Below are 13,867 nucleotides of genomic sequence, written 5' to 3'. Positions count from 1 at the left end.
TTATAGTTATTGTAAAATATTCCCTGTGCTGTATAGTATATTGTTGTAGGTTATTTATTTTATACATAGCAGTTTGTACCTCTTAATTCTCTACCCTCTTACCCCTCCCTGCTTCTCTCTCCCCTCTGGTAACCATTAGTTTGTATCTGTGAATCTGTTTCTTTTTTATTATATTCACTGTTTGTTTTATGTTTTAGATTCCACCTGTAAGTGATAACATACAGTGTTTGTCTTTCTCTGATTTATTTCACTTGGCAAAATACCCTCCAACTCCATCCATGTTGTTGCAAATGGCAAAATTTCATTCTTTTTTATGGTTGAGTTTTATTCCATTGTGTATGTATGTGTGTGTATATATATGCCACATATTCCTTATATATTCTTCTATTGATGGACACATATGTTGCTTGCATATCTTGGCAATTGTAAATAATTCTGCTGTGAACATTGGGGTAGCACAGATTCTTAAATATACAATTACTGGACCAGAAGTTGGGAGCTTTTCAAAGACTTTTGGTACTCATTCCTACACAACTTGAGGAAATAGAGTGATGTATGAAGGTACTATCAACTCTTAATTACTGGGCTAAATGATGTTCAAGTCTTCTTTTAGCTTTAAAGTTCTTTAATTTTATAATTGTATTTCTCTTTAAAGGGTAAAAGTGACAGAGGAAATAATTTGAGTTGACAAATAATCTCTAAACTTTCTTCCAGACCAGCATTCTAGACAGTGCTTTCTTCAGCCAGGCCCATTATCAGAGCTGTCAAGCAATGGGCAGATGAATTGATAGTGATTTATGTCATGTTTTCCCCCTGGCTATTGGGTGGAACATTTATTAAATGGTATAACAACTAGCTATGAGGAAAGGCAAGAGAGAAAAAAAATCACAGAGCAGCCCATGAACCGCTGAGTAATTGGGATTCACCACTCTGTGCTCCTGGCCTCTTCGTGGTGTCCAGAGAGCTCCTGTTAGATGGGTCAGGCCAGTGGCAGTCCCTGAGATGAGCAAGTCCCACGTATGTTCATCAGCTGAGGCCGGAGCTCACCCCTGCGTCTGTGCCCTGTGGGTGTTAGGGCTGTGATGGGAGGTGCCCTCTTCTTTGTCTACCGAACAGGTTTGAAATGCCTCACCTTTGTCATCCTTGCCCCTGGCAACAGCACTGGAGTGCTGTGTTGTGTTCCGGGGTGTGGAGGTTAGAGGACCGTGACTTGGTTGTCCCAGTGACAGCCTGTTGGCTTCCGCACTTTTCCCTTCCACCTGCAGCAGTGGATGACTCGGTGCAGACATGTGCACAGATGACGTCTATTTCAGAACGTGTCTGTGTCTCTCATGGCATTTTCGAATACACAGACAGTCCTGATTATTCCCGGCTGCTGTGGGGTCCAGTCCTGGGGTCAGAGTTTCCAGGAGTGGTAATAAGCCTGATGGGGACCAGAACTGGGAACTGAAGGTAGAGTTTCTATCTGTGTAGCACTTTGTACAACCCAGGACAGTCCTGTTTATTGGGAAATGTTGTTGCTCTGGTCTAAACCCAGTGGATAAATTGAGCACTTGCTGTGTGCCAGGCTCTTTATTACATGGTTTAGAGATACCAGCTTCCAGCAGAATCCATCAGGTAGGAATTATTAATTATCTCCAATTTGCATTGACAAACCTGAGGTTCAGGGAGATGGATGAGATACCCAGGTCTCCCAACGAGGAATTTTAGAGTAGTGATCAAATCTCGAGCTCTTAACAGCTGCTCTATGCTGCTTTCCAAGTCAATTCCCAGAATGTTTGTATTCTCAAGATGTAAATAGGAAAAGGCTTTGATTTGGGGGCATTTTCATAAACTCCTTATTATTTTTGGTGGAGATAATCGTTTACTTTGTAAATTCCACAGATAATGAGTGGTGATTAATTCTCATTAACCCTGGCTGAGGAATGGGTTTTCTTGACTGGAGTGATAGAAGTATAGGCGTTGGGGGTGGTGACTGGGTTTAAAGAAGCCTTTCAGACTCCCAGTAGATTTGAATCCATTATGAAGTACCACCAGGAGCCCAGGAGATCCTTGGGTCAGGGGAATGAAAAGGGCCAGTGTCAGGTTCCTAAGAGACTCTCAGTGTAGCCTTCCTTGAATGATGGTGACTGATACTATTTTTATGGTAGTATTTGGCTCAATTAAAAATGAGAACAGAAGACATATAGAGATATGAGAAGGCTAAGATCCTCAGACATGTGTACCTTGGTGTTCAGATCTTTTTTTTAAAAAAAGGCAGATACTAAAGGCAGTCTGGTATGACCTGATGAGGAACATGGCAATTCCTAGGGGAGCTCATTTATGCTGGGACACCAGCTGGGTGGTGGCATCACTCTTTATTGTCTGGGAAGCCAGGAAGGAAGAATGGAGAGTCTGGAGCTTGCGTACTCCAGGATGGAAGCAGGGAGGAAGGGCATGCTCACTGACTTTATCAGGAACACAGAGATAAGGAATTGCTTGATACGGAATTGAATGACTGGGTAGAGGTCAGAAATAAACAGCTAAATATGGGGAGAACTGTTTGAATGGAGATGGTAATGAAAGCCAGGGGAGTGTTCTTCAAGGCCACGAAGGGGAAGGGAAAATGCCCAGGGACAGGTTCAGGCGGCTGATCTGCCAGATACTGGGTCAGGCAGGCCACGCCCTGGGTGGGTGGGTGAGCAGAGTGCCAGGCTGCTGGGCTTTTTCTGCTTATGTGTCATCCTCATCTGGTCCCTTCATCCTCAAAGCACACATTTAAAACATCCTATTTATTTATCTGGATAGCAGTTAAACAGATGTTTACTTTAAAATTATTCGTGGAACTCTAAAGATACTTTTGGTGCACATGTCTATATGTGTGTATATTGGACTTGAAAGATGAAAGAACAAAAAAGTACTCAGTAGAGCCCCTGGCCACCAGTACACACTACACTCTCAGTCAGCGTCCAGGTTCTTTTGTCTGTACAGCGTGGCCGCCGGCTCTCCGCTCTGAGTGCAGACCTCGTGTTTCCCACAGGTTTCCGCAGGATTGGAAAGCTAGGTGACCTGAGGCACAGAGTTGGCCGCTTTGTCATCAGATTCCTCTGCATGTCTTATTCACTGCAGTGGTCGTGGAGTCGGACTTTGTGAAGTACGAGGGCAAGTTTGAAAACCATGTGAGTGGGACCCTGGAGACAGCCCTGGGGAAGGTCAAGCTGAATATTGGCGGCAAAGGCCTCGTGGAGAGTCAGTCCTCCTTTGGAACCCTGAGGAAGCAGGAGGTGGACTTGCAGCAGCTCATCGGAGATGCCCAGGAGAGGTAATGGGAATTCTGCTCGGCATTTTGACTTTGACGCGCCTCTCGTTTAAATTTTTAAAAAGTTATTTATTTACTTTGGACTGTGCTGGATCTTCGCTGCTGTGCGTGGGCTTTCTCCATTGCGGTGAGTCGGGGCTGCTCTCTCGTTGCCGTGTGCTGGGTTCCCGTTGCGGTGGCTTCTCTTGTTGTGCAACACGAGCTCTAGGTGCGTCTAGTACTTGTGGGCTTAGTTGCCCTGTGACATATGGAATCTTCCTGGACCAGAGATCAAACCCATGCCCCCTGCATTGGCAGGCAGATTCTTAACCATTGGACCACCAGGGAAGTCCCATGTCTCTCATTTATAGGTCATTCTGTGGGGTCATTCTGGTGGTCCAGTGGTTAAGACTCCAGGCATCCAATGTAGGGGGCGTAGGGGAACTAAGATCCCATAGCTGTGTGGCCAAAAAGAAGGTCATTTGTATCAGCAAACATTACTGAATGCTCATCGCTGAAATGTGATGAGCAGTTCATCCGTTAGTCTGGACTTTCACTATTCTTAGCCCGAGCGGGGACACTTGGGAAACCCTTTAAAAGGATGTTACTTCAGGCAAATGTGTACTTTTAAAGAATCATATGATTTATAAAATACCGACAGTGAGAATGCTGTGTTCTACATTTCGGAATATTAAGATCAGAAGTGGGAAAACCACACTCCTCTCTCTGGCTCTTTATGATTTTCTGATTAGGGAAAGAAGAAAGCAGGTGAAGTACTTCGGGGAAGAGCTGGTTTTTAACTCTGAAATCTTGAAGACAATTCCACATTGTTTAAATTCCAGTAAATACAATTTACTCCAGTAAAACTGAAACCTCCAACTCAGATTGGGACTTGAACCTGGCCAAAACCCATAATGTTCCAACTGAGATCACACACCTGTTTTTAGGACTTAATGAAGTTCAGGTTCTTGATGTCTCATCACAAAGAATTCAGGAGAGAAAGTGATAGGTAAGAAGTGAATTTGGAGAGAAACACACTCCACAGAGTGTGGGCCATCTTGGGCAAAAGCTGTGTCAAAATATGGTGTGGTCAACCTTTATGAGCTGCGTAATTTCATAGGCTAATAAGTGGGATAGTATTCCAACTACTTTGGGGAGGTGGCAGAGATTTCTGAGAGTTGGGCCACAGCCCACTTTTTGGTCTTTGGTTGGCCTTGGGACTGTCGTGGTGCCTGTGGATGTATCATTTTGCCAACTTGATGTGTTAGAATGAGTTGCACTGAGGTTCAAGGTCTAGTGTAAGTCGACTTGTCCACCATTTTGGACCCACTTGGTTCTAATCAATTTATGTTGTGTCCTCTGGCCATGTCATTTTTTCAAAGGTTGTGCCCTGCTCTCTTCCCTCCTATTTCAAAATGATTTGTTGTTATTTAGCCACTAATTTGTGTCTGACTCTTTGCAACCCCATGGACTGCAGCACGACAGGCCTGCCTGTCCGTTGCTGTCTCCTAGAGTTTGCCCAAGTTCATGTCCATTGAATTGGTGATGCTATCCAACCATCTCATCCTCTGCCACCCTCTTCTCCTTTTGCCTTCAATCTGTCCCAGCATCAGGGTCTTTTCCAATGAGTTGGCTTTTCGCATCAGGGGCCAAAGTATTGGAGCTTCAACTTTAGCATCAGTCCTTCCAATGAATATTCAGGGTTGATTTCTTTTAGGATTGACTGGTTTGATCTCCTTGCTGTCAAAGGGACTCTCAAGAGTCTTTTCCAGCACCACAATTCAACGGTATCAGTTTTTCAGCACTGAACCTTCTTTATGGTCCAACTCTCACATCTGTTTCAAAATGATAATACATTATTATTTTTACCTTGTGTTTCTTCAACATTCCTCAAGTAACTGCTGAATGAATGCCTACTACATACTGTTCTACATCTTGAGGATTCTGAAGTGAACAAAACACCAGCATTTCTGCCCTATATTCTTAGGGGAGAGAGAGACAACATGTAACTAAGTGATTATATATAGTATATTGATGGGGCTCACTGGAATGGAGAAAAATTTAGCAGAGAAGGGAGATAGAGGATGCCAGGAATGGGGTTTATGACTTGAAAAATTGGCCAAGGAAGGCATCTGGGGAAATTGGCATGACAGAAAAGACTTGAAGTTGGGGATGGGAGTGAGTGTAAAGATGTCTTAGGCAAGAAAGTTGTAGGCAGAGGTGGTGTGGCTGGAGCTGAGGCATCTGGGCAGGAGCAGGTGAGGTCAGAGAGGGCCTGTATGACCTTGCAGGCCACTGAAAAAACTTTTAACTCTCACTCGGAACTTCCCTTTTGGCTAAAGAATTGCCTGCAATGCAGGAGACCTGGGTTCGGTCCCTGGGTTGACAAGTCCCGTGGAGAAAGGAACAGCTACCCACTCCAGTGTTCTGGCCTAGAGAATTCCATGGACAGAGGATCTGGCAGGTGACAGTCCGTAGGGTTGCAAAGAGTTGGGCAGGACTGAGCGACTTTCACTTTTCTTTTCCTGGGTGAGGTAGGAAGACACTGGAAGACTTTGAGGAGAGAAGTGATGGGATCTAACTTATGTTTTAGGAGGATCATTCTGGCAGCTGAAGAGAGACTGAATGGGTGGAAGCCAGGAGTCCTATTGAGAGGTTATTGCAATAGTCCTGATCAGAGATGATATTTCTAATTGAGAGGTTATTATAGTAATCCTGATGGGAGATGATATATCCATTTGTACAGAAATATATGTGCATTTTCTTGTGTGGTTTATCACCCTTTTTAAAACAGAAAATGCCAACCCAAATATATTGAGAAAACTCACTCGTGTAGAGAGAGGTAGCTTATCTCCTCTTTTCAGGATTATATGAAATATGTTTGCTCATTGAATAAAATACTGTTTAAAAATCAATAAAAATTACCATAAAACTCATGTATCAATTATTTGGTGGGCAGACTTTGTACAGATAATGAGGATGTTTGAGCAACTGAGGTCTTCAAAACCCATCCACCTTTCCACTAAGCTCTGATGTTTAATGGAGTTGAAGGACAGTGGTTGTTATTTGACTGTTGCCTCATGGCACTTTCTAGAACTCCGGGACTCCACTGCATTAGGACTCGGGGGCAGGAATTCCCTTTCTCAAAGAACTTTAAGCTCTCTCTGGTGACATGAGGTGGAAGGACAGCAACCTCTTTCTCTGATAGTCATGACCTTAGTTATCTTTTCTCTACTAATTTTCTTCTTTGGTAAAGAGGCATTTTCCTTCTCTACTACAATACCTACTGGGGGCATACTAGAAAAATATTTTCTGTTTATCTGAAAATGAAGTTTAACTTGGGGTCTTAGATTTTTATTGGCTAAGTCTGGCAAATAAGGGGGAAGAGGGACAGAGGGGCTGGTGGTCCCTGTCTTTAGTCAGCCCTCTATAGTGTGTTTCTATTTTGCAGTCTTGTTATTTCTGTTTGAAGATCCACAGTTTGGCATGCTTATAATCACATTTCCCAATATAGGTTTCTCGCTTATCGTGATTCAGGTGAAGAAGATTGTGCCAATAGGAAGCATATGGGGAGAAGTCAGTAAGTAGAGATGGGAGAAAATATTCTCAGAAAAAGAGGCTAAGACCAGAAGTTGTAAGTGGGGAGACAGGGGGAGAGGAAGGGGGAAGTATCTGCTGAGCAGCTACTGTGTGCTGGGCACTTTATGGGTGTCAATCTCCTTTCCTCTACACAGCCGTCTCCTTTTAGGCCTGAGGATCTAAGGCTCAGGGAGGAGAAGTGACTTGTTCTCAGTCCCAGAGCTCAATTTGGGTGCTGCAGCTTGGATTCATCCCAGGATTTTTTGACTCCAAAACTCCTGTTCTTTCCTCTATATCATTCTTGAAGTGACTGTGAAGCAAAGGAGTTGACTGAGATAAAAGTAGTTAAATTATAACAGGAGATGTAAACGCAGAGGCGTGAACCCAGGTCCCCAGTGAGGGCACCTAGAGGGTGCACAGTGTTCCAGGCACCTATGAACAGCTGGTCCACCCACCTGGAGGTGCCCGCACGAAGGCGTGAGATCATCTTGGGAGAGTTTAGACATTCTTTGTAATGGGGAAGCAGTGGCCTATGTGGAAGGGACAAGGGAAGGGGCAACACTGGGAATACATTTAAAGTCTAGAGATGGAAAACGTGTCTTATCACAGTCACCTCTTCCTTGTTCTGTTGCTAAGAGGTAAAGTTGAGCTACAAGGGGAGGAAAGAGGAGGACTTGACCATAGGATGGAGATCATGTCAACGTAACATTCTTGTTACTTGTTGGAGTAATAAATTCTTATCTATGTAGTCTGCCTGTCTTTGGACTCCCACAGCATCATCATGTCGATAAGACTGGCTGTTTGGTACATGCACGGCCTTGGGAGTGGTGATTAGTAATGCTTAAGTACTGTATGTTCTTGAGGGTTCATTTGCAGTCATTTTTATTTCAGGTCATTTAGATAAGTTGTCATCTGCATACAAGTTATTTTAGTCCTAGGAATTCAAAGTATTTGTTTTATTGTCTGTGAGATGTGTGCACATCTCAAAAACAAGCTTCATCTAGCATTAAAAAAAACCCAGGGACACGTATATATAACAGTTATCCAGCATTGTTGGGCATAAAGGCTATCCCTACAACCACAGGACTTACCTTCCAGATGTTGGAGATGACCTCTTTGAATGAGAGCTCTGCTGCTGCTGCTAAGTCGCTTCAGTCATGTCCAACTCTGTGCGACCCCATAGACGGCAGCCCACCAGGCTCCCCGGTCCCTGGGATTCTCCAGGCAAGAACACTGGAGTGGGTTGCCATTTCCTTCTCCATGCATGAAAGTGAAAAGTGAAAGTGAAGTCGCTCAGTCGTGTCCGACTCTTCGACACCATGGTCTGCAGCCTACCAGGCTCCTCCGCCCGTGGGATTTTCCAGGCAAGAGTACTGGAGTGGGGTGCCGTTGCCTTCTCCAGAATGAGAGCTCTAGTTTATTGTAAAACATTTTTGATGGAAAACAGTCTAAGGCCTTTCCGTAATGACTCAGCTTCATGTTTTATTCTTAAGACCGAGTATTATTTATTCTATGATAAACTCATTAGTCTTTCCTCCTTGTCTTCTGTTGTCAGCTGCTATTTATGGATGCTTTAAGTATAATTGCCACACCCATTCCATCTCAGCCACTAATCTCCTAGTGTTTGAAGAAGTTTACTCCTGGTAAATAACTTCTGCAGACCCTGAAGTCAGGGTCACTTCTGGCCCTGGCCTCAGTTTCCCCAACTGTAGGTGGACTAGCCGGACTAGAGGTTCTTTAAGAGCTTTCTGTGGACTAAATGTAGAAGTGAGTGGACTTGAGTGCACACATCAGTTCCTTCTCCTTGCATTCAGAGCCATGGTTCCAGCTGATTTACAGAGACCGTGCCATATTGTGCTTTTCTGACCGTTTGGGGTTTAAGGAGGGTTGGCTATAACTGTACAGTCACACCTCACTCTCACTCTTTGGTGTATTGTAAAGCAAATTTTGGTTAAAAAAAAAAGATTACATTTTTCCATGAATGCATACATTTTACATGAATACATACATGTAATTAGAAGTTTAATTCTTCATTAAGCATCCCAACCTGTAAACTATATGAAATTAATATATCATGCAAGCAATGTGTATGGCAGTGATAAACCTTCATAATTATTTAAAGTCTTTTAAAATTGTACCTGGATAGTCTTTTTATATCTGAATACAAATTCCACAAGTTTTACACACAAGTGTAGTGGTAGTGTTAGTCGCTCAGTCATGTCCGACTCTCACCTGCCAGGCTCCTCTGGCCATGGGGTTCTCCAGGAGAGAATACTGGAGTGGATTGCCATTCCCTTCTCCAGAGGATCTTCCCGACCCAGGGATGGAACCCAGGTCTCCTGCATTGCAGGCAGATTCTTTACTGTTTGAGCTACAGGGAATTTAAATACTACTATTTATTATGGCCTACACATGACCTCTAAAGTTACTGTGATAGCTGTCCTGAGTGCAATTACAATGATATTTCAAAATATATTGCTGCGATTTATGCCAAAGAGTGTTCTGCCTATGTTGTCATCTAAGAGTTTTATAGTATTTGGCCTTATATTTAGGTCAGTTTATTTTTGTGTATAGTGTTAGGGTATGTTCTAGTTTCATTTTTTATGTGTAGCTGTCCAGTTTTCCCAGCACCAGTTACTGAAGAGACTGTCATTTCTTCATTGAATGTTCTTGCCTCTTTGTCATAGATTAGTTGACCATAGGCGTGTGGGTTTATCTCTGGACTTTGTATGCTGTTCCGTAGATCTGTATTTCTGTTTTATGTGCTAGTACTATAGTGTTTTGATGACTAGCTTTGTAGTAAAGTCTGAAGTCAGGGAGCCAGCTTCCTCTGGCTCTGTTTTTCTTTCTCTAGATTGCTTTGGCTATTAGGGATCTTTTGTGTCTCCATTCAGATTTTTAAAACTTTTATTCTAGTTCTGTGAAAAATGCCATTGGTAATTTGATAGGGATTGCATTGAATATGCAGATAGCCTTGGATATTGTAGTCATTTTGAAAATATTGTTTCTTCCAATCCAGGAACATCGTATATCTTTCCATCTGTTTGTGTCATAATTCGATTTCTTTCATCAGCATCTTTTAGTTTTCTGAGTACAAGTCTTTTGTGTCCGTAGGTAGGTTTATTCCTATGTATTTTATTCTTTTTGATGTGATGGTCAATGTGTTTGTTTCCTCAATTTCTTTTTCTGACCTTTTGGTGTTGGTGATAAAAATGCAGCAGATTTCGGTGTATTAATTTTGTATCCTGCAACTTTACCAAGTTCAGTGATGAGCTCTAGTAGTTTTCTGGTAGTGTTTTAGGATTTTCTGTGCATAGTATTATGTCATCTGCAGACGGTGAGTTTTACTTCTTTTCCAACTTGGATTCCTGTTATTTCTTTTTCTTCTCTGATTGCTAGGACTTCCAAAACTATATTGAGTAAAAGTGGTGAGAGTAGACATCCTTGTCTGGTTCTTGATCTTGGAGGAAATGCCTTCAGTGTTTCACCATTGAGAATGATGTTGACTTGGGTTTGTCCTATATGTTCTTTATTATTTTGAATTAGGTTCCCTCTATGCCCACTTTCTGGAGGGTCTTTTAAAATCATAAATGGCTTTGAATTTTGTCAGAAGCTTTTTCTGCATCTATTGAGATGATTGTGTTTTTTTTTAATTTATTTTTAATTGGTTTACAGTATTGTATTTGTTTCTGCCAAACATCAACAGGAATCATTGTTGGTATACACATGTCCTCTTCCTCTTGAACCTCCTTCCCACCCCTCGCCCCATCCGACCCCTCTAGGTTGTTATAGAGCCCTGGTTTGAGTTCCCAGAGTCATACATCAAATTCCCATTGGCTATCTATTTACACATGATAATGTATGTTTCCATGTTACTCTCTCCGTACATCCCACCCCCTCCTTCCTCCCCTGGCACTGGGTCCATAAGTCTGTTCTTTACATCTGTGTCTCCTTTGTTGTCTTGCAAATAATTTCATCAATACTGTCTTTCATGAGAAATACTGGGCTGGAAGAAGCACAAGCTGGAATCAAGATTGCTGGGAGAAATATCGATAACCTCAGATGTGCAGATGACACCACCCTTATGGTAGAAAGTGAAGAGGAACTAAAAAGCCTCTTGATGAAAGTGAAAGAGGAGAGTGAAAAAGTTGGCTTAAAGCTCAACATTCAGAAAACGAAGATCATGGCATCTGGTCCCATTACTTAATGGGAAATAGATGGGGAAACAGTGGAAACAGTGTCAGACTTTATTTTTGGGGGCTCCAAAATCACTGCAGATGGTGACTGCAGCCATGAAAATAAAAGACGCTTACTCCTTGGAAGGAAAGTTATGACCAACCTAGATAGCATATTCAAAAGCAGAGACATTACTTTGCCAACAAAGGTCCGGCTAGTCAAGGCTATGGTTTTTCCTGTGGCCATGTATCAATATGAGAGTTGGACTGTGAAGAAAGCTGAGCACCGAAGAATTGATGCTTTTGAACTGTGGTGTTGGAGAAGACTCTTGAGAGTCCCTTGGACTGCAACGAGATCCAACCATTGGAAGGACTGATGCTGAAGCTGAAACTCCAATACTTTGGCCACCTCATGTGAAGAGTTGACTCATTGGAAAAGACCCTGATGCTGGGAGGGATTGGGGGCAGGAGGAGAAGGGGATGACAGAGGATGAGATGGCTGGATGGCATCACCGACTCAATGGATATGAGTTTGGGTGAACTCTGGGAGTTGGTGATGGACAGGGAGGCCTGGTGTGTTGCAACTCATGGGGTCGCAAAGCGTCGGACATGGCTGAGCGAACTGAACTGACACGAACTGAACTGAACCATCTTTCTAGATTCTATATATATGCCTTAGTATACAATATTTGTTTTTCTCTTTCTGACTTACTTCACTCTGTGTAATAGGCTCTAGGTTCATTCACCTCATTAAAACTGACTCAAATGCATTCCTTTTTATGGCTGAGTAATATTCCATTATATATATATGTACCACTGCTTCTTTATCCATTTATCTCTTGATGGACATCTATTTTGCTTTCATGTCCTAGCTATTGTAAATAGTGCTGCAATGAACACTGGGGTACATGTGTCTTTTCCATTTTGGTTTCCTCAGGGTATATGCCTAGGAGTGGGATTGCTGGGTCATATGATGGTTTTATTCCTAAATTTTTAAGGAATCTCCATACTGTCTTCCATAGTGGCTGTATCAATTTACATTCCTGTCAACAGTGCAAGGGGGTTCCCTTTTCTCCACATCCTCTCCAACATTTATTGTTTGTAGACTTTTTGATGATGGCCATTCTGACCAGTGTGAAGTGATATCTCATTGTAGTTTTGATTTGCATTTCTCTAATAATGACTGATGTTAAGCATCTTCTCATGTGTTTGTTAGTCGTCTCTGTCTCTTCTTTGGAGAAATGTCTTTTAGGTCTTTTGCCTACTTTTTGATTGGATTGTTTGTTTTTCTGGTATTGACTTGTGCGACTTGTATGATTGCTTGTATATTTTGGAAATTAATCTTTTGTCAGTTGTTTCATTTGCTATTATTTTCTCATTCTGAGGGTTGTCTTTTTACCTTGTTTATAGTTTTCCTTTGCTGTGCAAAAGCTTTTAAGTTTAATTAGGTCTGACTTGTTTGTTTTTGTTTTTATTTCCATTACTCTAGGAGGTGGGTCATAGAGGATCTTGCTGTGATTTATACCATAGAGTGTTCTGCCTATGTTTTCCTCTAAGAGTTTTATAGTTTCTGGTCCTACATTTAGGTCTTTAATCCATTTTGAGTTTATCTTTGTGTATGGTGGTCAGAAGTTTTCCTTATATTTTTGACAAAGGAGGCAAGAATATACAATGGGGCAAAGATAGCCTCTTTAATAAGTGGTGCTGGGAAAACTGGACAGCACATGTAAAAGAATGAAATTAAGACACTTTGTGACAAAATAGACAAAAATCATATGGTTTTTATTCTTCAGTTTGTTAATATGGAATATCATATTGATTCATTTGCTTGCATTGAAGAATCCATGCATCCTTGGGATAAATCCCACTTGATCATGGTGTATGATCCGTTTAATGTATGGTTGGATTTGGTTTGCTAGTATTTTGAGAATTTTTGCTTCTATGTTCTTCTATATTGGCCTGTAATTTTCTTTTCTTTCTTTTTGTTATCTTTGTTTGGCTTTAGTATCAGGGTGATGCTGGCCTCATAGAATGAAGCTGGGAGTGTTTCTTCCTCTACAATTTTTTTTTTTTTTGAAAGAGTTTGGAAAGGATAGGTGTTAACTTTCCTATAAATGTTTGATAGAATTCATTTTGAAGCCGTCTGTTCTTGGACTTTTGTTGAAACTTTTAAAATCACAGTTTCAATTTCAGTACTTGTAGTTGGTCTGTTCGTATTTTCTATTTCTTCTTGTTTCAGTCTTGGGAGGTTTTGCTGTTCTAAGAATTTTCCATGTCTTCTAGGTTTTCCATTTTATTGGACTGTGTGTTGCTTGTAGTAGTCTCTTACGATCCTTTATATTTTTCTGGTGTCCATTGTAACTACTCCTTTTTCATTTCTAATTTTATTGATTTGAGCCCTCTCTTTTTTTTTTCTTGGTGAGTCTGGCTAAAGGTTTATGCATTTTATTTATCTCTTCAAAGAACCAGCTTTTAGTTTCATTGATCTTTTCTATTGTTTTCTTCATCTCTCTATTTCTGCTTTGATCTTTATGATTTCTTTCCTTCTGCTAACTTTGGGTTTTGTTTGTTCTTCCTTCTCTAGTTGCTTTAGGTGTAAGGTTAGGTTGTTTATTTGTGTTCGTTCTTGTTTCCTGAGGTAAGGTTGTAGTTGGACTTCTGGTTTGTTGGAAGCTATAAACTTCCCTCTTAGAGCTGCTTTTGCCATGCCCCATAGGTTTTGGATCATCATGTTTTTGTTGTCATTTGTCTCTAGATATTTTTTTTAATTTCCTCTTTGATTTCTTCAGTGATCCATTGATTGTTTAGTAACATATTGTTTAGCCTCCACATGTTT

At 41.5% G+C, this 13,867-nt stretch overlaps 1 protein-coding gene across 1 annotated transcript in view; it reads left to right on the top strand.

The window, feature by feature from the left end:
- The window catches only part of GSDME (gasdermin E), a 75,866-nt gene that overhangs the window by 10,449 nt on the left and 51,550 nt on the right, over positions 1-13,867 (top strand). Inside the window, exon 3 of the mRNA XM_027539351.1 lies at positions 3,109-3,301. Coding sequence (XP_027395152.1) covers positions 3,109-3,301 — 193 coding nt within the window. The remainder of the gene's footprint in view (positions 1-3,108; positions 3,302-13,867) is intronic.

The sequence above is a fragment of the Bos indicus x Bos taurus genome, chromosome 4, assembly GCF_003369695.1.
Source record: "Bos indicus x Bos taurus breed Angus x Brahman F1 hybrid chromosome 4, Bos_hybrid_MaternalHap_v2.0, whole genome shotgun sequence".
NCBI lineage: Eukaryota > Metazoa > Chordata > Mammalia > Artiodactyla > Bovidae > Bos > Bos indicus x Bos taurus.
The sequence above is the reverse complement of the archived record's forward strand: the minus strand, read 5'-3'. Positions and strand labels throughout refer to the sequence as shown.